General features: G+C 40.6%; 3 protein-coding genes across 13 annotated transcripts in view; 1 reads left to right on the top strand and 2 right to left on the bottom strand.

Moving 5' to 3' along the window:
* Positions 1-7285, bottom strand: part of ttll5 (tubulin tyrosine ligase-like family, member 5) — a 52683-nt gene extending 45398 nt beyond the window's left edge. For 2 of the 3 annotated variants that reach the window (XR_002166521.1, XM_019857375.1), the window contains exons 1-9: positions 6846-7285; positions 6380-6502; positions 5051-5157; positions 4311-4393; positions 3490-3596; positions 2607-2737; positions 2393-2475; positions 937-1006; positions 755-839 (exon numbers count right to left, since the gene is read on the bottom strand). Coding sequence is in view for 2 of the 3 variants with exons in the window: in XM_019857375.1 (XP_019712934.1) it covers positions 755-839; positions 937-1006; positions 2393-2475; positions 2607-2737; positions 3490-3596; positions 4311-4393; positions 5051-5157; positions 6380-6438 (725 nt within the window). In the remaining variant the exon portion in view is untranslated. The remainder of the gene's footprint in view (positions 1-754; positions 840-936; positions 1007-2392; positions 2476-2606; positions 2738-3489; positions 3597-4310; positions 4394-5050; positions 5158-6379; positions 6503-6845) is intronic. The other variant, XM_019857376.1, reaches the window with a different exon arrangement.
* A 95-nt stretch (positions 7286-7380) lies between these two features.
* Positions 7381-10420, top strand: erg28 (ergosterol biosynthesis 28 homolog). Of its 2 annotated transcripts, none has more exons than XM_019857386.1 (5): positions 7381-7565; positions 7646-7792; positions 9366-9456; positions 9535-9653; positions 9755-10420. In XM_019857386.1, the coding sequence occupies exons 2-5, from the start codon at positions 7660-7662 to the stop codon at positions 9841-9843; spliced, it is 432 nt and encodes a 143-aa protein (XP_019712945.1). In that variant the 5' UTR covers positions 7381-7565; positions 7646-7659; the 3' UTR covers positions 9844-10420. The 2 variants fall into 2 exon arrangements, with proteins under 2 accessions (XP_019712945.1, XP_019712946.1); XM_019857387.1 differs by lacking the exons at positions 7381-7565; positions 7646-7792 and adding exons at positions 8406-8508; positions 8589-8735.
* A 410-nt stretch (positions 10421-10830) lies between these two features.
* flvcr2a (FLVCR choline and putative heme transporter 2a) lies at positions 10831-27076 on the bottom strand. 8 transcript variants are annotated; one of them, XM_019857383.1, is made up of 11 exons: positions 26375-27076; positions 19000-19141; positions 16891-17031; positions 16224-16291; positions 15861-15964; positions 14617-14727; positions 13968-14073; positions 13780-13891; positions 13483-13547; positions 12264-12377; positions 11315-12022 (listed from the first exon to the last, which is right to left on the bottom strand). In XM_019857383.1, exons 1-10 carry the CDS (start codon positions 26927-26929, stop codon positions 12297-12299), a joined length of 1485 nt encoding a protein of 494 aa, XP_019712942.1. In that variant the 5' UTR covers positions 26930-27076; the 3' UTR covers positions 11315-12022; positions 12264-12296. The 8 variants fall into 8 exon arrangements, with proteins under 8 accessions (XP_019712940.1, XP_019712942.1, XP_019712941.1 ...); XM_019857379.1 differs by lacking the exons at positions 11315-12022; positions 12264-12377; positions 26375-27076 and adding exons at positions 20421-21005; positions 25014-25069; positions 25158-25231 and having other exon boundaries at positions 13097-13547; XM_019857381.1 differs by lacking the exons at positions 11315-12022; positions 12264-12377 and adding an exon at positions 10831-11075 and having other exon boundaries at positions 26375-27075.
* Positions 27077-27099: the final 23 nt, after the last annotated feature.

A 27099-nucleotide genomic window follows, 5' to 3' on the forward strand; every position in this document is an offset into this window, starting at 1 on the left:
CTGGACACTTTGTGCAGAGATTAGTTTTCTCAAAGTGTTTCAGAGGCACAGATGCCAAATGTGCAACAATGAGAATTCCTTGGCACGCATTATGGACCGTACCTGAATTCCAACACAACCCAAAGGAATGTCAACAGATAAAAGTGGGACCAAGAATTTAAGCCCCATTTATCACTCACAGTCGTTAATCGAGACAAAATCCACTCTCTGGCTTGCTGCACATCAGTAAAAATGACATTGATTTTTCTATCAAGCTTGTAGCTGTGTATTTTTACCTGTACATGATTACCAACTGTAACTACACCTGGTAATTGCCTCTGCTCAGGAAAAAAAAAAACATGACTGCCCCTAATACATGCAACTAATGATGCAAATATAGTAGTCCATTGTATGATTATATCTTTTATACATCCGATTTAACAATAGAGAAGTTACAAAGTCCAAAACCCACTGTTTCCCTCAGACCAGTTTTGGTCGGATATGTTTCGTCTGCTCTCTGCTGGTCAAAAAGGGAATAACAGTCGGGGTTCCGTAAACTGCATGTTCCTCCCAAAAATCTTTGCTGAATAACTCTTCAAACATTTGAATGGAGAATTCTTAACCTTTGTTTAAAAAATTGATGTTTACATGCATAAAAGAAATTGACATGTATTGATGTTTGTATCGATCTATCTATCTATCTTTAAATTGGCTTCTTTTTTTGTTGGAGAGGCTCAAGAAATTATCACATGACAAAAGTCCATAAAGCACTCACCTTGCGAGGCCTTCCTCATATACATAGATGAGGAGTGGATCATATGATGTGACCAACACATACAAGCGCACATCAAACTTGAACTCTGCGGGAGAAAATGTCAAGTGAAGACAAATCGTAAGGATTCTCTCCAAACCAAGTCAAATGTGCCAGTGGCAGCCAAAAGATTAGAAACAACTCACCATCGATCAGTAGAGGGTTATGAATATAGCGGGAGACTAAAATGTTCTCATCCATTGAAATCTGATTTGGCTGTCGGGGATGAAAATCATACAATCTTTCAGCAAAATGATGATCCAGATCCGGACGCCACAAAAAAGTTGTTACATGATTTGAATTTGGCTTGTTTGTGTCTCTATTGTGATTGTAATGCAGCAACTCGCATCTCAAACAGTTAAAAGATATCAACGCAACACAGAAGGATGAAGTGATAATGACCAACGGAGGTCACATTGGCTTTTATGAGATTAAAAGATGCTGCAAATAAATGGTAAACAAATTGACTTGAAATTAACGGCCGGAGAGTGTTTAACCTCAAAGTTGGCTACAGTTCAGAGAAAACACACACCAAAAAAGTGTACATACTGTCTATCTTCTTTTTCTCTAAACATCACTCTGACATTCTTTTCATAAAAATGCCACAGAAGAAGAAGAATTGTGTAAATGTTTTCAGACAGTGAGAGGCTTGTGGAGCTGCTCCAGAAAGCAAAAGACCTTGAAGTGTGTGATTTACTCCACCAAATTAATTCATGTTTCAAACACGAGTTGATCGTTCTTTCAAATAGAGTGCAAGCCGCCACAGATAACATCTGCTCAGCCAACTGTAAAGTACTGTACAACTCGCACACGATTCTCTCTGACAATTTCCTGCAAAATGTTAATGACTAGTCTTACACTATTCTCACACCAGTGGCGAATAATGACTTCGACATGTAAAATCCATTCATCCATTTTGTAAATCACTTATCCAGTTGAGGGTTGTGGGGATCTGGAGCCAATCCCATCCTTCTTGATGAAAAATGCTGACTACACTCCGAACTGGTCGCCAGTCAATCTCAGTGCACTTATAGAGACAGGTGACCATTCACACTCACATTGACACACCAGCACTGAGTGAGAACTGAATCCAAGCTGCCTGCACGGAATCTTCACATAAAAATATAAATACAAACATCAAAACATAATGTACTGTAAAAGTCATTTTTGGACCACATTAAAAGGAACGAGAAAACAATTGCATGTATTCAATGCAGTATACAATGCCGTATTAAATGCAACTATCAGCTTCATATTTGGATGTGACAGCGATTGGCTGGCAACCAGTTCAGGATGTACCCCACTTACTGCCCGAAGACAGCTGGGATAGGCTCCAGCACACCCTGCGACCCTTGTGAGGATAAGCGGATCAGAAAATGGATAGATGGATGGATGGATTTGGATGTGAAACCCAAATATTAAGAGCCATCATACTCAAACACACGCTTTTAATGCTTTTAAAAGAGCCAAAAAATGACAGACAAGATTGAATGTTTTCCCTGTCACTGCTTGGAAATATCTCGGAATTCGGAATTATGTCTATTTTGGAGGACTTGGTTAAATTCAGTGCCATCACAGAATCCACATGGAACAATTACTCACATTGCTGACTAAGTAGATGCCTCGTCCTCTTGAAGATGCAACTGGTTTAATAATCCACGGGCCCTTGTCCTGGGCATAACTACCTGAGATGCGAGCAGGAAGTCAAAGACAATACGGGATTAGAATGTGCAGGTGTAGCTAATTTTCTTAGCTGTACACTGTCAGTGAAGAACGGACGGAAACGGGCTCTATACTTGGAAAAGCAGCCACTTACTGCAGAATTGTTGGTATTCCAACGGGAGCACAAAGGTCTGTGGAACTATGTGGAAGTTTTTGAAGCCATGGCCCTCCTGCATTCGTTGGATGTTTTTATAAAGCCGATCTTTGCGGGTCAGTTCATACGATCTGCAAATGGACATGGCAGATAAATATGGCTAGTACAGGAACGTGAGAAACGCCAGCAGGAGCTTGTGGTGAGTTTGAAAGTTATTTTGCTATCCAGTCGCATCAGTCACAAATATTAATAGCAAAAGAGGTACGTTTATCATCAAAGGACAAAAAAAATTTGAAAGGGAAAGGGTTGGAACAAGATAAGCATTGTAAAAGTCTCAATTCATTTCTATGCAAATACAAATGTAGAATCCATAGCCAATAAAATTACTGGTATGTGCAGTAGAAAAGTTTCAACCAAGTTGAGCCAAAATTTGAGGAAACACGACTCAAAAATCAAACAAAATTTGGAGTTCAAATGTCCTGCCTGATGGAGCGATGTCACGCAAATCTCTTGAGACTTTAGCAGGTGTCTCAAGTCCCGGGGGCCAAATGTGGCCCCCGGGACTTGACTTTAGCACAGTCAAAATGTAAAATGTAAGTCAAAATGTGCTCAGAAAATGAGCACATTTTCAAACATTTCTTTAATTTGTCTCAAATTTTAGGTGCTAAAGCCCACCATTTAGGGGTAGTCTGAAGCTCTGATTTGAGATTATTTCCAATCAGAGTATTCATTTTGAAATTGTAAGTCAACCGGTGTCACGAAATGGATTTTGTTTGAGTCGGGAGGTTCCTCCGTTTCTGTGTGAAATGGTTGTTTTCATTGGATTTAAATAAGAAAGATCATATCAAGAATGAACCAGTCAAAGCGCTGAATTTTCTCCCACCTAGGAAAGTGGTTGACCTTTTGGAAATCTTGAAGGTTTTGCAGTAGGTAAGGTTTCAGGTGGGATCCAGTCCACATGAGGTTGAAGTCGTTGCTATTTGAGTGAACCTAAAAAAAAATTTTTTTTTTAAAAAACATAATATTTTTCCAATGAGCAGACTCGGGACTTGGCAGGGAGTAAATTTGATGAGTGTGCACCTGACTAACATCTGACTTTCGCACCGCCACAACACTGAACATTGCAAAAGATGCGCATGAACAACAACGTCATCGAGGAAACATGCGGCTTGGTAGTGCATGAGAGGCAGCCTCACTGGAGAAATCCACCGCGCTCGAATGAAATTATGACAAAATGATTGCTAAGTCACATACTCATTATCTTAATCTGTTTTGCTTGATTCCAGCCATTCATTAGGATGGAGGCTGTGTTCACATGAAGTGCTCGATGTCTAGAGGAGACAGATGTTTGCAATAAAGCCTTATTAAAGTCTGGCTCTGGCCATTCACTGTGGTAGACACTCGTCTGCCTTTGATGATGGGTTTCTGGGAGTCAAGAAGCATTGAAATGAAATAAAAAGAGAATTAATTGTAACTGCTTGGAAGAAGCAATAATGGGGATTGTATGGCCTTGTGAAAGCAGATTAATGCTCTTGAGGTCATTTTGGTTCTTTCCATGCTTGCGTTCCCAGGCTTTGACATCGTTATTATTTGGGTGGGGGGCAGCCCTGTTCTATCCTACACAAAGGCGGTTCACATAAATAGCGTAAATGGTCATTTTGAAGCTAACCTTTTACATTCGTCTCATTTTGTGGAGAAGATTACCTCATGGAAACCATGATTGGTCAGGATCCCCCGCACCAGGCGACTCTCTGTGCGCACGATCTTGAAGGCCATGTTGTATCGCTCTAGAAAAATGAAACAGATCGTTATTTAATGCACGTGGAAATCTCCAACACACCGCCAATATTGTGCAATTTGTAATTCCACGAAAAGAAGGCCTCAATCAACAAAGCGAGATGGTGATAACGCCATCATGGATGATGTCACATGAAACATGTCAATTTCAGAAGACCTCTGTTCACTGACAGTGGCACCAAGGAATAAAGATAAATTTACTTCTTCTGTTTTTTTTTTGTTCTTTTTTTTTTCCATTCCAGCAAGACATTTTAAAATGCTTCTTGGTGAAATTATACCATGTAAACATCTTCTGACTCTCTCTCTCTATTGAAATCCGAAATCTTTTGTGAGTAGTTGTACTTAATTTTAGTAGTTTTATGATACAGCATACTTGTTATATATGTATGACGGTCAAAATGTTCATATGTTACTTCACATAAAAAGCAGATGAACTATAAATAAAGACTTGGTAAAGATTTGATGGTAGCAAAGTGTTAAGGAGGAAAAAAGTACTTTACGTGATATTGTGCAGTATCTTATAGAAACATTGTTTTGCAATTACAACAACTGGGAAACCAACCAGTGTCACAGAACCGATATAGTAGATTATAGTCTTTTTAACAATCAATTCGGAATTTAGAGTAAATATAATTTTTTCCAAGTACCTCCACCAGCATAGATAGATCCATCCTTTGAAACAATGGCTTCAGGGAAAAATATGAAGATTGGGATTGTCCTGCTGAGGCCACTCCAGGCAATGCAGGGATGGTCTCTAATCATTCAAAAGAAACAAAAAAAAAACATTTCGATGAGTCACCATGGAAGTCAGATTTCCTTAATTTTACCATGAGCGGGAGCTGGACCAGAGCAAAACCCACATACTGTACTAACAAATGATCTTATGCTATTTGAGTGCACCAGACACAGCTTGCTTATCACGCTGACAATATGATAAGAGAGCATGTTGTTGTGGAAGAACTCAATCAGCCATGGCTGCTCCTGATAAGGCTGGGAGGCATGTAAATAATTGCTGCCCCCAGTTTAGGTATCCAGGATTGAGACACAATTGAGCAGATATCATCTTCACCATTGTTTACTTTGGAGAAAACAATGATTAAGACGAGTGAAATGTTATGTGCTCGCAATGTGTCTGAAGCGTAAGACAGAAAGGGAAGAAACCAATTGCTAAGTTAAACACTACCTCATCTTGTTGTTGTGTTCATGCTGCAGAAGTTGTGCATGTTCTTCGGTTGTTACACACTTTTAATTCGGTACATATGTGTACGTACTCAAAGTGTGTCTACTAGGCACCTTTTTACACTATACTGTACACCTTTTGTCATCCTTTTCATCGTACAGTCCCAACAGTTACGAGTGTAGTTTCCCAGCAACATCCATCTGTCTATTATTTAAAACACACAAATCCTCATTAGGATCAAGGGTGAACGGGAGCCTTACCCAGCTGACTTTTGAGCAAGAGGTGGGGTACACACTGGACTGGTAATAGATAATCACAGGGCACATATAGACAAACAACCATTCACCTACAAACCCAACTATTAAGTATGCACGCATGTTTTCAGACGAAGCACAACATGCAAATTCCACACAGAGACACGAGATTCGGATCGCGAACCTCCATAATTGTTCACCTATGAAAACAGCAATTAAGCCCGTTATCAAGAGACTGTGGTGTAACTCATCTTCTTGTCTATCTGTATGTCTGCAATATAATGCCCCCGGTGGCGGAGGGACGCACAACAGATGGGGTACAATGTGGGACTCCATTTATTTCACTGGGGGGGAAAAAAAACCTTGCAGATACGAGCGTGCTCAACAAACAAATTCAACTCGCAGTCAGGGCACCGATAATTGTGCTTCAGGGATTAAATGTGTGACTGTGTCTGTGTCAAGAGGACCAAGCGTGTTTGTTGTGTGTGGATGGATGACATACATTTGGACAAGACAGGAGGTACAAACGACTAAGAACTCACTCATGTTCGTCCTCAGAGGAGGAATCGGACTCCTCTTTATCCGGGGCAACGGCGGGCATTTCCAGAGAGGGAGAGACACCTGAAATCCTCCTGGGATCAGGTTAGTGCCATTGTAGCTCCCTCCTGAGGCAAACCAAGATAAGTACAATGTTGTTGATTTACGTATTTATTTATTTGTATCATCTCTGAATCCAATAAGGATGCCACTCCAATAAGAACGAACATACCATAAGAGATGCTTTGTAGCTCTACATGTAAAATAGTTTGCCATTTCGGTACGTGTCTTTACAAATATTAAACCAAGACAGCCGAACAAATGTTAGCTACTTGTAATTGACAAGCAACCAAATAAAGAAAACAAAACAATTGATAGTTGTGTGCGTTGTGAGTTAAAGGAAAAAAATACTGATAATACATGCAACGTGTTGTAGTAGAGGGGGGGGGGGACACAAAAAAATTCACTTGCCTTTATTTCAGGGTGGCTGAAAAAGCTAACAAGCTTAGTTGTGCCGAGAGAATTGAGCATCGCCGCTAATCTTCCTTGTTACTACAACAACTACGTAGTGACACTGGACAACGCATGCGCATTATCAGATTTCCTGTGGGATTTATTTTACTTCCACCAATAACGTTTTTGGGTGGGTGTGATAAAACTCAAGACTAATGAGAATGTAACATAATGTTGAAAAATAATAAAACTAGTAAGAAACCACATTGTGTTTATTTTTTACAGGATGATACACCTAACGCATATAACGTTACTTTCCGATAAAAGTAGTCCACTTCACTATAATAAATGTATCATCCAAGCACTATCTTGTTCTTCATAGTAACTCTTTGTTTAACACGACCAACCCCACGCGTGACCATTAATTCCTTAAATACGATTGGTTAAAAATAAAAATGGGCGGAACCAAAAGGCTGAATCTGACAAATCATATAGATGGTACGACTGGATGGAGCCATTCTTGTCAGGCTTGTCATTGGCTACCACCTGGTCTTCGCGTGAAAAATCACATTTGGATTGTTTTGTTTTTCCCTGTAGAGCATGTTACGTTTATGTCTGATGGACGCCGCTTGGAAATGTCAATACTGTATTAATGCCATTTAACCCTGTTGGTTTAAGGTGCACAGCACACCAACATTAGTATTTGTCAGATACCCCTTCAGTTACAACACTTGACAGGTAACACATCCAGCAGCCTCTTTGCAACATGGCCAGAAACAAGCCGTTGTATGGATTCTAATTACTCTACTCTAATAAAGGAGCTGCAGAGGAGATGAGTCGCTTTCTAAACGTCCTGCGGAGCTGGCTCGTGATGGTGTCCGTCATTGCGATGGGAAACACCGTGCAAAGCTTCAGAGAACATAGCTTCCTGTCGGAGAAGCTTTACACCGGCGCGCCTGAGTTTGGTGAGCAAATTGGGTTTCTGTTGTTTATGTTATTCACCAACCTAAACAAGTAGTGTGTAAAAAACGCCACGTACACGTTATACAATTCGCAGTGAAATAAGTATTTAATCTCATCGTCCTCGTAAATGTACGTTAGTACTTGGTGGTGAAACATTGTTGCCATCAACACTTTTTGGGGGCACACTCTGCTTGACAACGCTCTAAATCCTTCAATGTTTTGGGCTTCCGCTCGGAGTGACCGTCTAAAATACCAAGTATATTAAAAAAAAAAGCTTAAAGGTACAGTTTGCAGAGTTTAGTGTCATCTAGTGGTGAAGTAGTATAATGCAACGACCTAAGGTTGAAGCGTATGCATTTTGACCAAATTCCGCAAACCAAACACTGATTTCTTCAGTTTCACACACCCCATCTTTTTTTCATACCACAACCACAGCAGTTCAAGGTGGTGATAATTAGGTCAACATTGCTTTCATTTGATTTCCCCTTTGAGTCATTTACATGTCAACTCAGTGTGTCACTGTTTATCTTAATAAATAAACTATTGTAGAGTGTTACTTTCTTTGCAGTTGAACAAATGAACAAATTTAACAGTGATTTCCGACGCCGCTTGGAAATGTCAATACTGTATTAATGCCATTTAACCCTGTTGGTTTAAGGTGCACAGCACACCAACATTAGTATTTGTCAGATACCCCTTCAGTTACAACACTTGACAGGTAACACATCCAGCAGCCTCTTTGCAACATGGCCAGAAACAAGCCGTTGTATGGATTCTAATTACTCTACTCTAATAAAGGAGCTGCAGAGGAGATGAGTCGCTTTCTAAACGTCCTGCGGAGCTGGCTCGTGATGGTGTCCGTCATTGCGATGGGAAACACCGTGCAAAGCTTCAGAGAACATAGCTTCCTGTCGGAGAAGCTTTACACCGGCGCGCCTGAGTTTGGTGAGCAAATTGGGTTTCTGTTGTTTATGTTATTCACCAACCTAAACAAGTAGTGTGTAAAAAACGCCACGTACACGTTATACAATTCGCAGTGAAATAAGTATTTAATCTCATCGTCCTCGTAAATGTACGTTAGTACTTGGTGGTGAAACATTGTTGCCATCAACACTTTTTGGGGGCACACTCTGCTTGACAACGCTCTAAATCCTTCAATGTTTTGGGCTTCCGCTCGGAGTGACCGTCTAAAATACCAAGTATATTAAAAAAAAAGCTTAAAGGTACAGTTTGCAGAGTTTAGTGTCATCTAGTGGTGAACTAGTATAATGCAACGACCTAAGGGTGAAGCGTATGCATTTTGACCAAATTCCGCAAACCAAACACTGATTTCTTCAGTTTCACACACCCCATCTTTTTTTCATACCACAACCACAGCAGTTCAAGGTGGTGATAATTAGGTCAACATTGCTTTCATTTGATTTCCCCTTTGAGTCATTTACATGTCAACTCAGTGTGTCACTGTTTATCTTAATAAATAAACTATTGTAGAGTGTTACTTTCTTTGCAGTTGAACAAATGAACAAATTTAACAGTGATTTCCCTCTCTGTATATTTGTCTACTCTTTTATTCAGTCAATGGTCTTCAAGCTCGGACATTTGGTATTTGGACATTACTGTCATCCATCATTCGCTGTGCCTGTGCCATTGATATACAGAACAGAACGTAAGATATCTTAAGTCTTGCATTTCGATGCCTTGTTTGAGTGGTCAACTTTACATTCCCACATTGTGTCACTGGCAGGTTATATCATATCACTTTGTGGACGTTTGTCCTGGCACTGGGTCATTTTCTGTCTGAGGCCTTCGTCTACAAAACTGCACCTCTAACCATCGGAGTCATGGCACCTCTTATTGTGGCCAGTGAGTATTGTCCGGTGGGAATATCTTCTGTTGCTCGTGACAGTTTGCAAATGTTAAACCGAGCCTGTAGCATGAAGTAATTGCGGCATTTGTTTTTCCAGGTTTCTCAATCATAGCGATGCTGATTGGATTCCAGTGCTTTCCAGAGACTCCAGAGGAAGTGCGAGCACAGCAGAAGAAACGGAACTGAATGTCCTCATGTCCAAGAGTCCACCAGACGTGTTTGGATTGATTGTGGTGCGCTGCTTCCCAGATGTTATTTTACAGTATTTCCTACAGTGAATCAACCTTTCCCAGAACTCTACACATCAATTCTCATGCTCTCAACATGTCCTAAGATTGGAAAACACAGTATTTATTCGTTTTACAGCAGAATAGAAGCTCCACTGAGCTCCCTCGTTCATGTTAGCTTTTAGTGTCATACAAAACACAAGACTCCAGTCAAGTTAGATGAGGTCCTCAAGAATAATAATTTATTTCATGTGTTTTAAATATCAAGGAGTGTGAAATCTTCACAGCTTTGTATAATGTCCTAAAATTCCATAAAATGTTAATTTAGCACCTCAGAGCAAAAACATTCTTAAAAAAGAGAAACCACAACACAAAAAGTCACAACATATTAAGTGAAACAAGTTGATCATAAACTATGGACACTATGCGTTTCTCTGTAATGAGTCTACAAGCAAAGCACGTTTTTAATTAATAAAATATTTGCTGTCTCTCTTGTGCAAAATAAACGATTCGATTCGCCTCTTTTTCCATATTGACGCAGATGTCAGTCCTTAGTTTATGTCTGCCAGATCTGGGGGAGGACAAAACTGTCTTTCCAAAGTATACATTAGAAGCACAGCATCGACTGTTATTGTAGTCAGTAGAATTCAGAGGTAATACTGCCGCGTGATCTGGAATGACAGGCATAAAATCTTCCAGCTGCCGTGACATGAAAACGCATTACAGTCCCATTAATGTTCTAAAAACAGTACTTAAAAGAAAAGCTTTTGCAAAGTAAAGATTTAAAACAGTTCCAATGTTGGTGATTGACAGAAGTACTGTAGTAGTAGTAGTCATAGTAGGAGAGCACTAGTTTGAAAGCTTCGAGGTAAGAGGACATGAAAAGCTCACACTCCACTTGACATTTAAGCTCCAAACAATGAACGTTAACGACATATGAGATTCGAACTTCATTGGTGTTGTGCATGACTGACTTCTTGTGCTTGTTTTGGGATCTGCGTGTGTGTGTGGGTGTGATGTCCTCCTGGTACAAAGTCGCACAGTATTTTTAATTGGGACAGCAACTGATCTTCACCAAAGCTTTCAAAGCAGAATCTATCGCGACTAATTCTTCCTGTGTTCCGACTTAAAACTTTCTTCTTTCTGGATTTCCAGGGGTGGAAGGCTTTCCTCTAGAACAGTGCTCATGTCCTGGTAAAACAGAAATGCACTCCAATCACTATTTGCGTACCCTGAAAAAGGATCTGAGTCTTTTACTCCAACAAATCGTGATGATGTAACATTAAAAAAAAGGAAATCGAACATGACATACCAGTTCGACCCAGTCCAACTTATCTTATTATACTGCTGCAGTTTTAAAAATAGCCACTGGAAAGGGCAACTCGACCCAAAGCAACCAGAGCTTCAATGCCGTGCTCCTTATAATAGAATTTTTTGGCAACATGCTGCTCCCAAATATGAAGTACGTGAATAGTGGAATCTCCAAAGTTGAACACAACCCATTATTCCAACAGGAAATGATGCACAGTAATTTAAAGAGTAAGTCAAATCAAAGATTTTCTTGACAATATGTTCTATGCAGCCCCACTCGTCTAAACCTGGTATTCTGATTCATATTGCGGTGGTGCAATATGAATCAAGCAAGACCATAGGCCACATCTCAGGGGTCGCCGATTTTGCCACTTGCTGTTGACTGAAAATGACAACAGTGTCTCAGGGTTCAGCTTGCAAACGTCACATGACCAACCTCAGAAAACAGGTGAGCCGTGACGGTCGGTACCTGCTTGTGTTTAGCACATCTGGCGTTTCCAAGTTCTGCTCGTGCTTGTGTTGGTTTTCTCCAGATACTTCAGCTTTCTCCCATATTCCAATAGCACACGTTAGGTTAACGAGTTTGACTCAAGCTCACCAGAGTGCTACGGAAAATGTCTGGATGCCTCGTTAATACAGTACTGTATTACATTACTGTACCCCTCTTTCTGGGGTGGCATTACAAAACAAAGATCAATACTTAGAGTTCAATAATAAATGAAACCTTTTAATTCCAAACTGGAAGACTTCTGATGTGTTCGACGTTGGAGTTTCCACTGTACCTTTAACCCTTTCATGCACCCTGTAACCTGTAGTAACCGCTGTCCCTGAAAGGCTTCATAAACACAACAAATATACTAAAGTAGACACATGAAAAGTATTGTGAATTGCTGCTCCATGACAGGAGGATTGGACGAGTTTGTTATGGAACGTTACACGGTGCAAACACATTATTGAAAGCAGTTACTCAACCATAAATTGAAATGTGGTTGACAACTGGCGAGTTTTTCATCGACAATAGGATAGCATCAGTGTTGTTGGGGAGTATTTAAGAGAGGGTGTCCCTACCTTGGCGGGTGTTTTGATTTTTAGCTTGTAAGTTTATATCAGAACTGCTGCTGCCAGGGGGCTGCTGCAAGATGTGCCCCCGTAGTCCTGAACCGATGACGCCGAGCCTGCACGCTGGAATAATAGCTTGGGTGTCATGTCTTTGAGAGGCGCCTAAAAGAACTTGACATGCAACCCACTAGCAGTGGCACAGATCTGAGCCCAAAAACCCTTGCACACACAGATAAATAGCGTACTGCCTGTCCACTTGAACAGTACAGTTGTATGAAATTACCAGCATTTGTTTGGTTTCAAGTATTCAATCCACTGTTTCACAAGCAGAAACTAACAAATAAAGCTCTGTGTGCGCAGGATTGCTGGTCCTTTATATTTTTGTTATATTTCCATTTAAGAGGCATTAAAAAGAAAGGTAGAGATCACAGTTGTGAAAGTCTGGCCCTCGAGGGCCAATATCCTGCATGTTTTAAATGATCATCACATCAGCAAGCTCTGCAGGAGCCTGATAACAATCCTGATCATTTGAATCAGGCGTGTTGCAGCAGGGAGAGATGAAAAACACGCAGGATCGTGGCCCTCGAGCACCGGAGGTTGACCCCTGTGGTGGAGATTGTTGAAGTTGATTTTAAAAATTGTGTTGTGAACTACAAAGATAATATGGAAGAGAATGTGTTTCAATTTTGTTTGCTGTTTCACTGAAATACTTTAAATGAGACTTTGAATAATCTGCAAATAGTGAAATTTATGAGCAGTGAATCATAAATATGTTCTGTATTCAACAATCATCTGATGACTTCTTATTCAAGTTAATTTGTGGCGTTTGCTGGGTTTTTATGATATTACAGTGAAACACAAACAAAAAAGATTGCTACGTGGAGCAGAGGGGCAGGCTTCATTCCGGGTAGGATGACCTCTCATGCTGAGGCCATTGGTACGGGGCAATGCTGAGATCTTACATTTGCTCCCACTTGAAGATATAAAAAGAACATTGTCGCAAGTTTTGAACCAATTGGCACGTCAAGTAAGCTTTGAGCAAAATGTAGCAGAGTGGTCGGACAAAGCGCTGAGAAAGTTACATGAAAGTCCATGCCTTCATGCTTGCAGCAGTGAAGTGTAGTGTCAGGTCCGCAGCCCAAATCAACCAGCAGCACTTTTTTGCAGCACAAAACACAACGGCGGCATCAGATGCTAGGACGTGAGATGCCGTCAACGATATACTCACACTGACTGATTGCCCAGCAGTCTGTAGGTTGGCCTTTTGCCTCCGGAGCTCTGACTTAATGAATCCTGTGATGCCGACAAAAGAGTGAGGACACATTTTTCTCTGGTGACACATGGAAGATCCATACATGTTCTTCTACATACTACTGAAGCAGAAAGAAGAGATGAATGAGTACTTTGATTCTACCACTAGATGGCAACCTTATTCCTTTGGAATATGTGATCACGTGGCCTTGTAAAAGGAGATTTAAATTCTCCCTAATTCAGTGTTGGCCAATGTTTCTAAATGTTTCCTTACCAGTCATGATAGCTCCTATTAAAATGAATATACACAGAAAAATATTTCCTGCCAAAGTGCCCCATCTGTCAATAATCTTTCCCTGGGCGATGGTGAAGATGATTCCAAAGATCTGAAAGCAGATTGGTGATATGGTGAAATTGTCCCGAGTTAACTTGCTGCACACAAGTGAATGAACTTGTGCCAACCTGAGCTGAACAGTTGAGAAGACCAGATGATGTTCCTTCTGATTCTGGGTAGGTCAGCTCTACTGCAAACTCGAAGCCCAAAGGAAGGTATCCAGTCATGAAGAAGCTGCAGAAACACATTCACGTTAAAACTGTCCCCTAAAACCAAGAAATTTGAAGTCAATAAAAGTTTCTATCAAAATATAATGACAAATTCAAATTTTAAAAGAAATCTGTAATTGGATCATGTGGATATCATCAGGTGAGTGGAGGAGCTCTGCTCCTACTTTATTGTTTGCACTGTTGTTTTTTTTGTAGACTATTTACTGTAAATATCACTAAACTTTAAATGTTTAGTTTAAAAATCACACCTTATGGTGACAGTTTGTCATCTGTAAAGCATCAGAATATATACAGAATTAAAAATGAGGCTCGCATGTGTTATTGTTGCTGTCCTCACACATTAGCACACATTCAAAGCACTCAAAATGGAACCATTATTCATGCATTCACACATTCACAGTCTGGTGGCGGTAAACTATGTTTTGTAGCCACAGCTGGCCTGGGGCACGCTGACGGAAGCGTGGTTGCCAGTGTGTGGCTCCATGTCATGTACATTTAGACGACTTCCACATATTCGACATTTGCTTGCTGTGTCATGATTACCAACCCGAAAATTCCAGCTGTGACAAACACCACCCACAGGTGGCCCAGGTTGAGTGTTGAGGCATACAAAAGCATCCCAATCAGGGAGAGCACATAAACGGCCAGTGTGGTCTGCCTGATGAGAGGGGAAAGGGAATATTTAGTGTTAAGAAAGCCAAGCTGCAAATATTATTCTTTTTTCTCAAAACCCAGGTTAATCAGATTGGACAAAAATGTAGATCTGAGTCTTGTGAACAGGATTATAATTTTAGGCAAAAGCTGCTCAGACTCTCAATCCTCCAGCATACTTGCAAAAAAACATTTAAAGAAATGACCTTAGTCTTTTTTCAAATGTAAGTACTGTATCTAAAGTGCATTGTTTCATGGTAACGCTTGTAAAATCTGACAAAGCCTGACTAAAAAAAAAAAAAAAAATCCTGAATTGAGCCGTTATCTAAGCAAGAGCCATCTGCACAAACAGGCTTATTCTGGTCTAGCAGTTTTTTGTACAACCACGCGTAAAATACTGGTTTTATAAACATAACGTCATCCTCTGTCATACTTCAAGACAACAGCGGAGTGTCAACAATGGCGATTGGCACCTGGCTGCTTTGACAGCCGAGCATCCAATTGGCATGTTAGGAATCCAAGGCATTTATCAAGTCATTCGAGATAAAATGATGAAGGAAGATCAAAATGATGGCCACTGGTGAAACAGAATTTCAAGTTTTAGTGCAGGAATAATCACAACCTGGGAACAAACAGGGGAGGACCATGCTTTTCTCATCTGTCAGTTTAGATAAGCAGACTTGGACATCAGAACAAAAACTCAGCCTTCAGTTCCACTTTGCACAGGCCTTCCCTAGCTCAGCTCCTTGCGATGACAAAATTCTAGACATCCACGGAAGGAGACTGCAGGCAAATGAACTAACTACTACCACTGTTCAACTACGACATTTACATTAATTGAACTTTTTTCTCATCCCAATTTACAGAAACTGTAAAGGAAGAGAGGGCTTTTCCGGTTGACTTATGTCACGTCTTAACAGCATACAGTATCTGCGGGTGGCACCAAGCAGAGGCAAAACTGCGAACGTGAATTGCACTTGATTAAAAAAGGTTTAACCATAACAAATGTAGAAATAGACTGAATTGTGTTTTGTTTTGCAAAGTCGGAAAGCCAAGAACTTGACGAGTACATAATACATGTGCAACTTGGTCATACAACTGAATGCATACTTGCAATAGTAAACATTTCAGAGAACCTACTTGTAAGTTTTAGTCTTGTCCAGCCAAATTCCACAGATGAGCGATCCCACCATGCCTGCAATGACAATGGTCAGCCCAATCCGACCTGCATTCACTTCTTCACCCTACGAAGCAAATCGTTTTTTCAGACATTAGTTACATTTTGCAATCTGCATTAACTTGGCTAAAGGGCTCTCAGGTGAGATAACAGCAGTCTCAGCTACCATTCTATCAAGGTCATCCGCTGGCACTTTTATAGGTATCAAGAGTCTAAAGCAGAGCATCATGTGACACAACATGGGCAAAACAAAAGCACAGAACAGTAACTGAAAACTTTATTGCCCTGAAACCAAGCATATATGACGGCAGTAGCAAGAGACTCACTGGATAGCGTTCAATGATCATTCGGTTCAGAAGCGTGGACACAGCGTAAAAGCAGCCAACATTTAGTCCTGCGAATAAAGACAAAAATATTTTTTGTTTGTACTGACACATCGTTCACACTGGATGATATGCTCATTCTTCTATGATGTAGATAGAGTCTGCATGCAATGTCCCCTCATAACTATAGATTTAAGATACACATGCCCAGAAGTAGACGTTTATTACAATACACCAACTGATAAATGATTGTGATGCTTGTATCATCTGTAGTCAGGCTTTTACAGCACCATTTCATATATACTCATTAAAGTGCGGTGATGACAACATACTCTGTATGCCATGTGTGTTTTCCACTCTAAAACAACTCAACTCTATAAGAGAACATTTGTAGGCATACAACTGTGTGGAGGACATTTGCTGCACCGAATTGACTGACATTGTAGTATATGAAGATTTGGACTGTCATTTTCTATGTGAAACATGGCGCAGATTCAAAAAAGTTGAGTTGCATGTTTTGCTTGTTGGCATCAAACAATAGCGCAGATAACCCGGCTCTACTCATGAGTTGCAGATGTGAGTGAAATCTACGACACATGGAAGTTCCATTAAAAACTGCACCAATAATTGTCTTTTAAGCACGTCTAATATGTGGAGGACAGGGACCCACCATAACTGACCACAAGCAGCATGAAGGGCTTGTTGCGCAGCAGCCTCCAAATTGAGGCCAGATAGGAATAGCTCTCTGGAGGGATGCACCGGGCCTGGGCCTGGGCCTGTGTGGGAGGGAGCTCTGGTTTCTCTTGGAACACTAGAAACACAGGGGTGATGTTTTAATATAGAGATTTACAGATTTGACAGAGATAGCCAATCAAAATTAATGACATCAATGGGATGCTGACTGCAGATCTACCGGACAAATGAGGTACAAAAACAGAGGTTGCCGACTGATGACAAACAAATGCCGAAAGGTGCAAATAAATACCTGAACATTTTTCCACAAAAGCAACATATTGAACCAAGATCAAATATTAAGTCCTCCCAAAGAGTGAAGGGTGGTTTGTATGATGTTGATGACATCCAAGGTTATCAGTCAAGAATAAAAAAAAAAAAGCCAATTAAATCGCTTATCCTCACTAATCAAACAGTATTGTCTTTGTTTCAAGGATTTAGCTAAAGTGCCATGGTCTTCCTCTTTGTTTTTACAATTGCTATTGCTTATGTACAGTAAACCCTTCTCACAGCTCAGTACAAACAGCTGAAAGTTTAAGTGGACAGCTACTTTCCAAACTTGCACACAGCGTTGATATCTCAAAACACCCTGAAAACAACCATTGTGGCATACAAATTGCTATACATGGAGTAAAAATCAGACATTCAAAAACAGTTAAAAACAATAAATTAATAACATAAAAACACCACGTGAGGCCTCTTACTGAGTCAAAAGCCATGGAATAAAAATTTGTTTTAAGACAAGTTTTAAAAGTGGACACAGAGGGGGCTTGCCTAATGTTAAGCGGGAGATCATTCCAAAGAAAGGGAACGGCAACAGAAAAAGCTAGATCCCCGCTGAGCCTCCGCTTAGTCCTTGGTACCTCCAGAGAGGTGCAGTAAGGTGCCGTGAGACCATTGAGAGATTGAAATACAACTAAACGAATCTTAAAATGAACTCTAAAATGTAGAAATACCATGCTCTGTTAAGATGGAACCCGGTGGCAACAGATACAATGAGAACAGCACGGCCCTAAAATGGAACCCTGTGGAACACCATATGACAGTGGGGCAGAGGTGGACTCAGAGCAACCAAAGTACTGTCTTTCAAATAGGATGCCAACCGAATATTGTGGTCCAACGTAACGAGCACTGGAGTCGGGTCCAACAAAACAAAATGCATCATATCCAATGTCATTTGACAGGAGGATGTCATGAAAAAAAACTTGTAACAGCGCTGACTCTGTGCTGACTGGGAAACTTCTGTGTCGTTATGTTCAGCCAAAAAAGATTTCAACTGCGTATGCACCACATTTTCCAGAATTTTTGAAATAAAAAGTTGCTTGGAAGTGGGCCAAAAATTCAACAGCCCACCTTGGTTTGTTAAGCAGAGGTTTCACCACAGCATATTTAAAATATTGGGGACTACAGCAGAATACAGACTGGGATTGAGAATGGCCAAAACTGATTGACCAAATTCCAGGAGCGCCTCCTTAAAGAAATGAGTAAAAACAGGATCACAAGGGGAGCCGGATGACTTAATCTGGTAAACACCACAAATATCACTTCAAATAAAAGTCAGGCAATTTATAATTAAGTTTAACCAAAGTGATCTTTAAAACTGGTCCATCCTGCTTAGCCATGTGACCGACTACAGTACCTCTTGAATTAGTTTTAAAACTAAAATAAACAAGGTCAGTGGTGAGGCTTTGCAGTGAGTCCCTGACTGTCATGGACTTCCAAGATCTTCACTGAGTTTGAGTGGGAAGTTCAAGTTCATACAACAGTTACATAATTGGAGACCCTGCTTGTGTTTAACATTGTGTCAGAACACATCCATCAAATGCACGATTCAATTACTGCAGCATTGGGCAGTGGGCAGTATTGCCTGAGGAGCACCGCGGATTAAACCCAACAGTATTATTGTACAAAAGGCTTAAGGAGAATACTTTGTTGTAATTCCCAACATGACCATTGAAATTGACATTAATTGCATTACTGAGCAAAAATCCTGGAAATGTCTTGCCCAATTGCTGAGCCTTGACTGAGTCTTCTATTGAGGACTTACCAATGATCACAAGGATGAAAATGATGGTGGCCACACCAGCGCTGATGTAGAACATGATCTTAATGTGGTGTGCCAGCTCCTCCACATCGTCTATGTTAGGCACGAGGATAGGGGGGATCAGAAACCCAATAGCAATGCCCATCTGCAGGCGAGAAGCGACACATTAAAAAAATAAAATAAAATACTTAAGAGAAGGCAAATCTCCACCAAGGTTTGAGCATTTCTCACCTCTTGAATAATATTCTAGAATCTCCCATTTTTTTACCATTGCATCTAAACACAATGTGTGAAGAAAAGTATCTTTATTGAACCGCTACAGTCCGAAAGCATGGTTTGAAAAATTGAAAACCTCATAATGAGAGACAAATACAAAAAACATGTGAGTGGATTTATTGCAGCACTGCAGCATGTTTTGCTTATAAATTGCCATACATAATTAATTCATTCTCAACTAAATTCCACTTGGCCCAAGTTTTTTTTGGCGTGGACCCTGTTCATCGTCAAAGCATGGATATGGATATTGCCAGTCCACTTTTTTCTTGCTTTTCTTGCACTTTTTTCACTCAAAACATTTCAGATGGATGTATAAATTCCTTTTTTGTGTGGTCATTTCATACTGCATATAGGACGGAACCAAACACATAATGTCACAGTGTGTAGGTGGATGTCGATGACAATGCATCCTTTCATCCATCGCAGCAGGCTGTGAGACGAAGTCAAAAAACAAAAATATGCATGACAATAACCGGTACACATTGTTTGGTCTACACAGTTAAGGCGGGCCATTACTTCAAACACCATTTGGCTTTGGCATCTTTTGAGGATTTCCATTTATTTGAACAACATGTCTATACATATATGGTCAGAAACAGGAGTACAGCGGGGGTCAATATCCATGAAGTAGGACCAACATCAATGCGAAGTGTCTTGGACTTATAGTATTGAAGATTAATTATAAATTATTTTTAAAATATATGTTCAAAATAGTCCCATCATGTGTGACGGTTACAAAAGGTACAACAAATGATTTATCGACAACTCGTTGATTATCAAACCAATCTGCAACTGTTTTGATCATTGATGAATCATTTACAGATCTTGTTTAACTTAAAATTGTCCAAATGCTCGGAATTTCCGCCGTTAAACAGAAACATTCTCAATTTTGTATTGGCTGGCATGAAAATGGACTGATCTTTACGTTTAACTTTTGGAAAAAAGAAATCTGCTTTTACTTTGGAAAACAATGATTAACCTTTCTGCCTGTCTTCTGACATGCTTCAGATGAAACCACTAACTGATATGATTCAGTGACGAGTTGTCTTACAAATTATTTCCACACCGCCCCGTCCCCTCTTCAACACCATCCCCACTCCACCATTGTTGTTGAAGCCCAACAGTCAAACAGGCGAACCTGAACACACCTGGTTTCCCACAACGCCAATGGAACAGGCCGTGGACACCTCCTGTTGTCCAAACCACAGAGAAGCAAGTTTGGATGGGACGCCGAGGATGTAAACATTCGCCACTGAGCACACAAACTGGCCGAGGAAGGTTACAGCAAACGAGTCGGGGTGAGCCGTGCTCGTTTTGATCCAAGCGCCTATGCAATTGAAGGCGGAGCCCACCACGACAACTTCCCTGAGGCCTCGGTTGTCCAGAAGCCACATTACAGGCGCGATGAGAAGGATGTAGGTAAAGCAATAAATCATAGAGAGCCAGTTGATGGACAGCTCGTCAACACCATAAAAGTGCTTGAAGATGTTGCTGATGATGCCATATTGCATCCACATCATGCCGTTGCTCATGGAATAGCTCCAAAAGATGAAGAGCATGACCCAACGCCGCTTGTACAGTTTAGTCTCCATGAGTGGGAAGAGTTGCGCAATTTCCTGGACGGATGAGTCCGATATGAGGGAAGATCCATCATGGCTGTCCACCCAGTCATGATGGTGTTCTTCCTGACTGCTCATGTTGCGCCCCTCCTCTTTTCAGGCCTCCGCGTTCAGCTGGAGAGAAAAGCAAACAGTTCTCCTTGTGTGTGTAAACACAGCGACCGGTTACCTGACGGTGGATTCGCAATCAGCAGGTACAGCACTTTTTTCCTCCAGATGGAAAAAGTTGGCCACCAAATTAACTTGACTGCTTGTTTCCTTTGCTAACTTTAAACGGGTAATTCTTGGTAGGTTGAATATCTTCTCACTCAAAGTCCACTGAGACAGGCTCCGGCTCACCCACGACCCTAGGTTGAGTCTTCAACGAGTAGCGCTGGAAAGCGGGCTACCTGGCTACAGTGTCAAAGCTGGCATGATTCCACCTCTTTGATCAAGTAAATTTTTCCTTTTTAAGTGACTGTTATTGGACACCTCAGACTCCTCCTTTTCAGTTGCATCACTCACACACTGTTGGACTTGTCTGGGAGTTCAGTTGAATGTGTTGCTAAAACATATATAGCACATGACATTTGCAGATAGAGGATGACCCATACTGCAAGTTCATCAGAATATGGACAGTTAAAAGTGAAGGGAAAGGTCAAAGTCTAAACTACCTTGTTTCTTGTTCAAGTTTGTTGGAGTTTCATTAAGGTCATAATTAGTGCAGATCGATTAATCTGCCGGACGATTTAATCGATATTAGTTAGCTCTTTTTAAATCAGATGGGTTTTGTTGTTGGAGATTTTTGTGGTGTTTTTTTACACATTAACATATTACAATGTAAGATAAAAATCATGCCTTTCAAATATCACCACCCCCACCAAACACACACACACACACACACACACACACACACACACACACACACACACACACACACACACAAACTCCCTCTGTCTGTAAAGTTTGACAAATACTTTGAGGACAATATTGTAAAACAGTTAAATGTTCTGCCTGTAATTTATATCCGTATTGTTGCGAGTGATAAGGAGCCCAAAAATAAGTGATTTTATTAATTAAATATGTTTGAAATTAATTGGACGATTAGTCGCTTCTCGGAAATTAATTCTGCCAAACAGGAGGATTGGCTACTAACTCATAAAGTCACAAGGGAGGGAGTGCACATCAAGATTATTCACCTCATTTTGCAAAAATGATATTCAAATTGTAATCCCTACCCGTAAAGAAAACAAAAAAGTACTGAATATTGACAGCACTGAGTACACATGTCATTATAAAACGAGTTTATCATGTTGATCTACAGGTTCGACACTTTGCCTCTAAAGAATGATCAAACAATGTTTTCTGTATTAAACTTCAGTTTTGACCAAGATATTAGCTGGATTACAGGCCTGACTGAAAATAAACAGAGAGTTGCTTTGGATGTTCATTGGTCTTCCGTAGCGAGTTTGAAGTCGTGGTGATTTAATACTATAAACCTAACGATTCCCTGGTCATCCCCCAATGTAAGAGGGTGTGGCCAGACACACTATAAACGCAAGAAGTAATGGATACATCTCAAATAGGGTCTGACATACAGTACCACATTTCCTCAAATGGCAAACTCACTAAAATCAGTGGCGTCAAGTATTTGCGCTCATTATTGAAGTAGAAGTATAGACATTAGGACTTAATAGGACTTCACCTGCCTTACTAGTGTGCAGGCAGCGTGGGATCGCTCCCACTGAGTGATGGTGTGGATGTGGGTGTGAAAGGTTGTTTGTCTTTATATGTGCCCAACATCTGACTGGCGACTAGTTCAGGGTGTAGTCTGCCTTCCGCCTGAAGTCAGCTGGGAGAGGCCCCGGCAACTCCCCGCGACCCTGCATCAGTGGTGTTGGAAATGGATGGATGGAGGACTTCAGTAGAAGTTGAAGTATAAGGTCAAGCGTTTTGCTTAAGTAAGTGTATAAAACTACTGGTAATGGTTTCAGAACTACTTCAAGTACAAAAGTAAAAATAATGAAAGGGAGAAAAATACATTGAAACGGTAGACAAGTCCAAAATGTCTTTTGAATATGTCCTACATGCCCCTCATTGTCCAAACAGTTTTCTGACTAATGTTGCATTCCTGACGCTGGAATTGGAACCTGAATGCATCGTGTTGCTTGCAGAGCAAGCGTGTAACACAGGGGTGTCAAACCTATTCTTGTCCCAGGCCACTTTGGAGTTACGTCTTCCCTCGGAGGGCTGTTATGACAGTGAAACCAAATAAATGTTTAATGTTTAATTTTTGCAAAATGTCAATGCTATTTAATACACATAACAATTTGACATTTTCGATACAGATTTTAGCAAGGATCATGAAAGTTAACAGACATGATTAGTTTTTCAGGCCACATAAAATGATTTGGTGGGCTGAATCTGGCCCTCGGGCCTTGAGTTTGACACCTGTGATGAAGCTTGTGATTCTGTTGTCCCTAAGCAGACAAATTAGAGGCCAACGCACAGGGCAGGAACAGCAGTATTTCCATCCATCAGTTATCTTTACTTTTTTATTTACTGCTTTTTATTGGTATTATTCTAGTAAATTCCTACTTTACCTTGTCATTAATCTATTTTCTCGTTGTTCTTTCAAGTTATATTTAAAGTTGAGTTTTCATGGATTCTAGAAATTTTACTTCCCTCACAATTCAAAGATACAAAAATCGAAGGACTTTTTTGCTATACTGTAAAAACAAATGTTTCTACATAGTATGGCACCAAAATACAATACCCAAGCTCCGGTTAGGCCAGTAAGTCTCAAGACTTGTGAAAATAAAGATACAACAATAACCTAAGATAGAATAAATATGCTTAAGCGATAAACGATCCCTCTTATGTCTTTTTTTTTCTTTCTTTACTTATTCATGGTTTGAATGTGTGCAAAGTTGCAAAGCATCAAAGGTGTGGATGAAGCAGAATGAAAATGCAAGAGGCTTCCACATGATATTTACAAGGTTGTGATGGTAGTTTGGGGGTAAATTATTGTGAGTATTATTATTTCCATAATCGTCCGGTCCTACTCCATGTCGGACACTGGTGTCATATTAATTCATGATTCATTTGCCTTTATTTTAGCATAAACCTAACTTACATGACCAAACCATTTATGTAGTGCAGTGCTTTCCAGAAAAGGGATTTTTTTTTAAGGAAATAAAAGCCATTCATGTCGATAAAACCTATTATCTGAGGAATTACAATATCCATCTCTCTATTTTCTCTAACATCTCATTAGGGTCACAGGTGGGGTGAGTGGAGCCAGTCCCAGTTTACTTTGATAGATGCTGGGTACACCTTCGATTAGTCGCCAATCAATTGCAAGGTACCTTGCAGACAAAAAAAAGAATGCACAGTGATGGAAAACGTAGTAATGCATGGTTTTGGAATGTTGGTACAAGGGGAGAACCCACACCAAGACCTCGGAATTATGTGGCATAAGTGCTGAGCTTTTATTCCGCCTGTTGTGTGCTTTTCATTTTGTTTTGTCTTTTATTTGACTGTATCGTATGTATGGCCTAGAAGTGTTTTTCATTCACTATAGTAGGTTAAAGACTGCTGGGCGTGACGGACAAATTCGAGTTACGTCGCTATCGTAGGAACCGAATTCCGTCGTAAACCGAAAATGGCCTGTAAAAAGCAGGACGTGGTTTCTGGTCTGACCGGTACGTTGCGTAAATGTGCGTATTGAACAAATAATGATTTGTCGTTATTTGGCGCTCATCAAATGAGCCTTTTTTTTTTTATGGCACGCAGGTTCACGCACACTATTCTCTACTGTGATACATGCAATGTTGGAGTCACAAAGTGTGCTTTTGATTTTAAGGAAATATATTTTACAGTAGTTTTTTTGATGACGACCACTCTGTCAGTCTGATGGGGGAGCATCAGTTTCTTGTGACCATGTTGATACTTTACACTACGACTGCATTCACAGTCACGCCACCAAGTTAGCGAAGTACCGTTATAAAGTTTGACGGATCATAGCTTCTTCGCCGGCCAGCCAAAGCTTACTTTTTTGAGGATTCACTAAATACTGCTCATTAACCTTGTGCCGGCTTCTTTTGCTCTTTAAAGCTTGCCATTTCAGCTGTCTTACTGTACCTCCAAGCTTCCTGCAAATGTTGCAAATGGCGAAAAATGTAGAGGATAGACGAGCTCTATAAACACCTTAGCCGGGATAAAGTGTAAAGGGTTGCACTTAAAACACCGCAAATATTCAAATCAAATCGATGAAAGTTAGCCTACCTTGAGCGCCAGTATTCTTTCTTTTACCCTTATATACAGTACAACTACACAAAGTAGGCACAAGATGTCGACCTTGTGCAAACATGAACACGTCATTTCCCATTTGACCGCCAAACCTAAAAGAAATGTTTTTAACTACGGTTTAGTATTTAATATTACTTATATCTCCTTGTTGGTTGAGTTAATGACATACTGTTGTGAAGAAAAACTGTTTGATCGATAGATAGATAGATAGATAGATAGATAGATAGATAGATAGATAGATAGATAGATAGATAGATAGATAGATAGATAGATAGATATACAGACATACACAAACCCAATTCCACTGAAGTCGAGGTGCTCTTTTAATAATGAAAAAAAAAACAGAATCCAATGATTTTCAAATCCTATTCTGCCTATATTTAACCGAGTGCACAGCAGATGCAATATATAAAATGTTCAAACAAATATACGTTATTGTTTTTAGCAAATAATCATTAATATAGAATGTTAAGGCCACAACACATTCCAAAATATCTGGGACAGGTGGGAAAAAAAGACATCCCACAGGTGAACAGACTAACCGGGAACAGGTGGATGCCAGGATTGTCTATAAAAGGAGCTTCCCTTAATTGCTCAGTCATTCACACGCAAAGGTTGGGTAAGGTTTGCCTGTTTGTGAACAACCGCATGCAGAAATAGCCGGACAGTTTAAGTATGGATTCGGTCTTGAACCAGATTCCCCCACAGTGGCAGGCAACCATCTTAACTGCTTGACTTTACTGCCCCGATATGGAAATTGTATGACCTCCATGGAAGCACTCTGGTGGCACCATTACACGCCAGCAAATTTTAATCAGAGATGACTTTATGTAACCCTAAAATCCTTTTCAATTTGTTTAAGTTTGGCCTATAAAAGCTTGTACAAAACAGATGTTACAATGCATTGTAAATGAGTTGACCTGTCACGTACTTCTGATAGGAATAAAACATTTTTCTGTGTTTTAAGACTGTTCATGATAATGACACTTGGACAGCTACGCAAGTGTTTTTCAACACAAAACAATTGAGTGTCCTTAACTTAGTTGTTAAAACTTCTAGGACTGCTGCAGCCAAAAAGAATACAGTATTTTAAAACGTGCATTATTCCGACAATGCAATAAAATAATGAGTTTTTGTGATAGATCACAAAGAACCACGGATGTGACTTACTGGAGGCTCAAACCAGAGCTCACCTGATTCCCAAAGACTCCAATGGAGCAGGCGGTGGAGACCTCATCCGCGCCGAACCACACCGAAGCCAAACGCGAAGGTATCCCGAGGATGAACACTTGAGCCAGGGAGCTCGCCAACTGGCCCAGCATAGTGACCCAGAAGAGGCTGGGCTGGACGCTGGCCACTTTAGTCCACGTTCCCACGCAGTTGAGCGCGTTGGCTAGCAGCGCAGTGACGCGCAAACCCTTCTGGTCCAGCAACCAGGTGGCGGGGAAGATGAAGGGGACGTATGTGATCATGTAGACCATGGACAGCCAGTCCACGGTGAACTCATCCACCCTGTAGAACTTGACGATGATGTTGCTGATGATGCCGTACTGGATCCACTGGTACGCGTTGCTCAGCGAGTACGAGCTGAACAGGAAAACGATCGCCCAGCGCTTCACGTACAGGCGAGTCGTGGGAGCAGGACCATTCTCGCCGTTCGGGATGCTGCAGGACTGCGCTCGCTCATTTGAACATTTCGATTCCACGGGAGGACCGACCTCCGCCAGATTTATGTTACTATCCCCCATATTGTTTACTCTATACAAAATAAAACTGTGAAAAGTAAAATCAATTGGAATCCAACCTGTGCCCACCAACTTTCCAGAGCGTCACTGAGCTTGTGAGCTGACTGAGAAATTCAGGCAAGAAATCAGAGACTCGTTACACGTCATCTGCTGCCGAGATAAGAAACTAGAAT

Source organism: Hippocampus comes, unplaced genomic scaffold, assembly GCF_001891065.2.
Source record: "Hippocampus comes isolate QL1 unplaced genomic scaffold, H_comes_QL1_v1.1 scaffold32, whole genome shotgun sequence".
Lineage (NCBI taxonomy): Eukaryota > Metazoa > Chordata > Actinopteri > Syngnathiformes > Syngnathidae > Hippocampus > Hippocampus comes.

What these genes read in the sequence shown, in the direction of transcription:
- erg28 (XM_019857386.1), top strand. Translation starts at nt 7,660, where the DNA reads ATGAGTCGCTTTCTAAACGTCCTGCGGAGCTGGCTCGTGATGGTGTCC. An exon ending in CACCGGCGCGCCTGAGTTTG is followed by an intron (nt 7,793 to 9,365) that starts GTGAGCAAATTG and finishes TCTTTTATTCAG; the next exon opens with TCAATGGTCTTCAAGCTCGG. An exon ending in ATTGATATACAGAACAGAAC is followed by an intron (nt 9,457 to 9,534) that starts GTAAGATATCTT and finishes TGTCACTGGCAG; the next exon opens with GTTATATCATATCACTTTGT.
- flvcr2a (XM_019857377.1), bottom strand. Translation starts at nt 26,929, where the DNA reads ATGGGGGATAGTAACATAAATCTGGCGGAGGTCGGTCCTCCCGTGGAA. An exon ending in TTGGAGTCTTTGGGAATCAG is followed by an intron (nt 19,142 to 26,374) that starts GTGAGCTCTGGT and finishes TCTCGCCTGCAG; the next exon opens with ATGGGCATTGCTATTGGGTT. An exon ending in GCTGCTTGTGGTCAGTTATG is followed by an intron (nt 16,292 to 16,890) that starts GTGGGTCCCTGT and finishes CTTTATTCGCAG; the next exon opens with GACTAAATGTTGGCTGCTTT.